This window comes from Suricata suricatta, chromosome 10 (assembly GCF_006229205.1).
Source record: "Suricata suricatta isolate VVHF042 chromosome 10, meerkat_22Aug2017_6uvM2_HiC, whole genome shotgun sequence".
NCBI classification, from domain to species: Eukaryota; Metazoa; Chordata; class Mammalia; order Carnivora; family Herpestidae; genus Suricata; species Suricata suricatta.
In genome coordinates, this window is record NC_043709.1 from 94,569,359 (window position 1) to 94,570,734 (window position 1,376).

Below are 1,376 nucleotides of genomic sequence, written 5' to 3' on the forward strand. Positions count from 1 at the left end.
GGGTAGTATCAACATTTTAACAATATTTGTTTTCCAATCCATGAGCATGGGATGAAGACCATGACACATTTCAAGGAAAATGGCACTGCTGTGGAAAAAGCTGTTACCACTTTTCAAAAGAAGAGAAAACTTGGGAGGAGAGTAAGGTGTCATGCCAAGATCTGCAGTCTAGGCTTGTGAAGATTGACAATAAAGAGGAGCAGGTATGTCTACTCTACTCAACCTGAGTAAATGTTTTTGAGAAACTTGAATGTCTTGAGTTAGGATAGTTGTCAGATTTTCCTCTAGTATAATGTGGTCACTTTGTTATGAAGCACTTGTCAACTGGAGCAGATTTCTCTGCAGAAGAGACATGGGTGTAACAGATAACAAGAACCATTGATTTAAGTCAAGAACAATAGCTTCTCTGTGAATGCCATAAGATGATTTTCAGACTTTTTATTGTATATATGCATCCTCAAATTTAGTATACTTCAAATGGATCAGCATTTAGCTTCTCCATCTATTACAGGGCAAAAGAAAAACTGCTTTAATGGTATGAGCATTCTAAAGAGATCATTTCTCATGTACCTCGTTCTGTTGTTCCTTCATCAGTATTTGGGAAGGATCACACTTCAAAGGGAAGATGAGTCCTTCACTTTCATGGCCATGAGAAAAATGGTTGAAAAATGAAGAGGTTGAATATAGCTGGAATGGGTCTTTAAAAATGATCTTTTCCCTTTTACATATGATGACAGAGAAAGCATGTCTTTTCTAGAAGAGAAACTCTGGATCACATTTGCTATTCCTTTTAAAGTTTGGGGAGATGAAGTCAATAGAATGGATTCTGTAGAGTTTCTTCTACTGCTTCTATAAATGTTCCCTTTACACACTGAATTCTAGTCACACAAGTTAGCTCTAGCAATGATATTTCTATTGGTGTCATGTGATGAATGAGTTAAAAACCCTTTTTTCAAAAACACAAAACAAAACCAAAAAAAACAACCCAATATTCAGGGACATGTGGCTCACTCAGCTGGTATGCCATGTGCTTTTTGATCCTGGGGTTGTGAGTTCAAATCCATGTTGGATGTAGAGCTTACTTTTAAAAAAAATCCCCTTTTTTTGTTATAAAGTTCCTATTAAAACAATGGTATCAATATAAATAAGTCTTTCTTTAAAAAAATTTTAATGCTTATTTATTTATGAGAGAGAGAAAACAGGAGAGAGTGGAGGAGGAACAGAAAGAGAGGAGACAGAATTCGAAGCAGGTTCCGCACTGTCAGCCCAGAGCCCAACACAGGGCTGGTACCCATGAATGATTGGGTGGAAGTCAGATGCTTAACCATCTCAGCCACCCAGGCGCCCCTGAGTCACTCTTCACTATGAAAAACAAG

The 1,376-nt window shown here is 37.4% G+C and overlaps 1 protein-coding gene across 1 annotated transcript in view; it reads left to right on the plus strand.

The window, feature by feature from the left end:
* LOC115305307 (C-type lectin domain family 1 member A-like) overlaps positions 1-672 on the plus strand; it is an 11,597-nt gene extending 10,925 nt beyond the window's left edge. The window contains exons 5-6 of the mRNA XM_029955547.1: positions 46-203; positions 595-672. Coding sequence (XP_029811407.1) covers positions 46-203; positions 595-672 — 236 coding nt within the window. The remainder of the gene's footprint in view (positions 1-45; positions 204-594) is intronic.
* Positions 673-1,376: the final 704 nt, after the last annotated feature.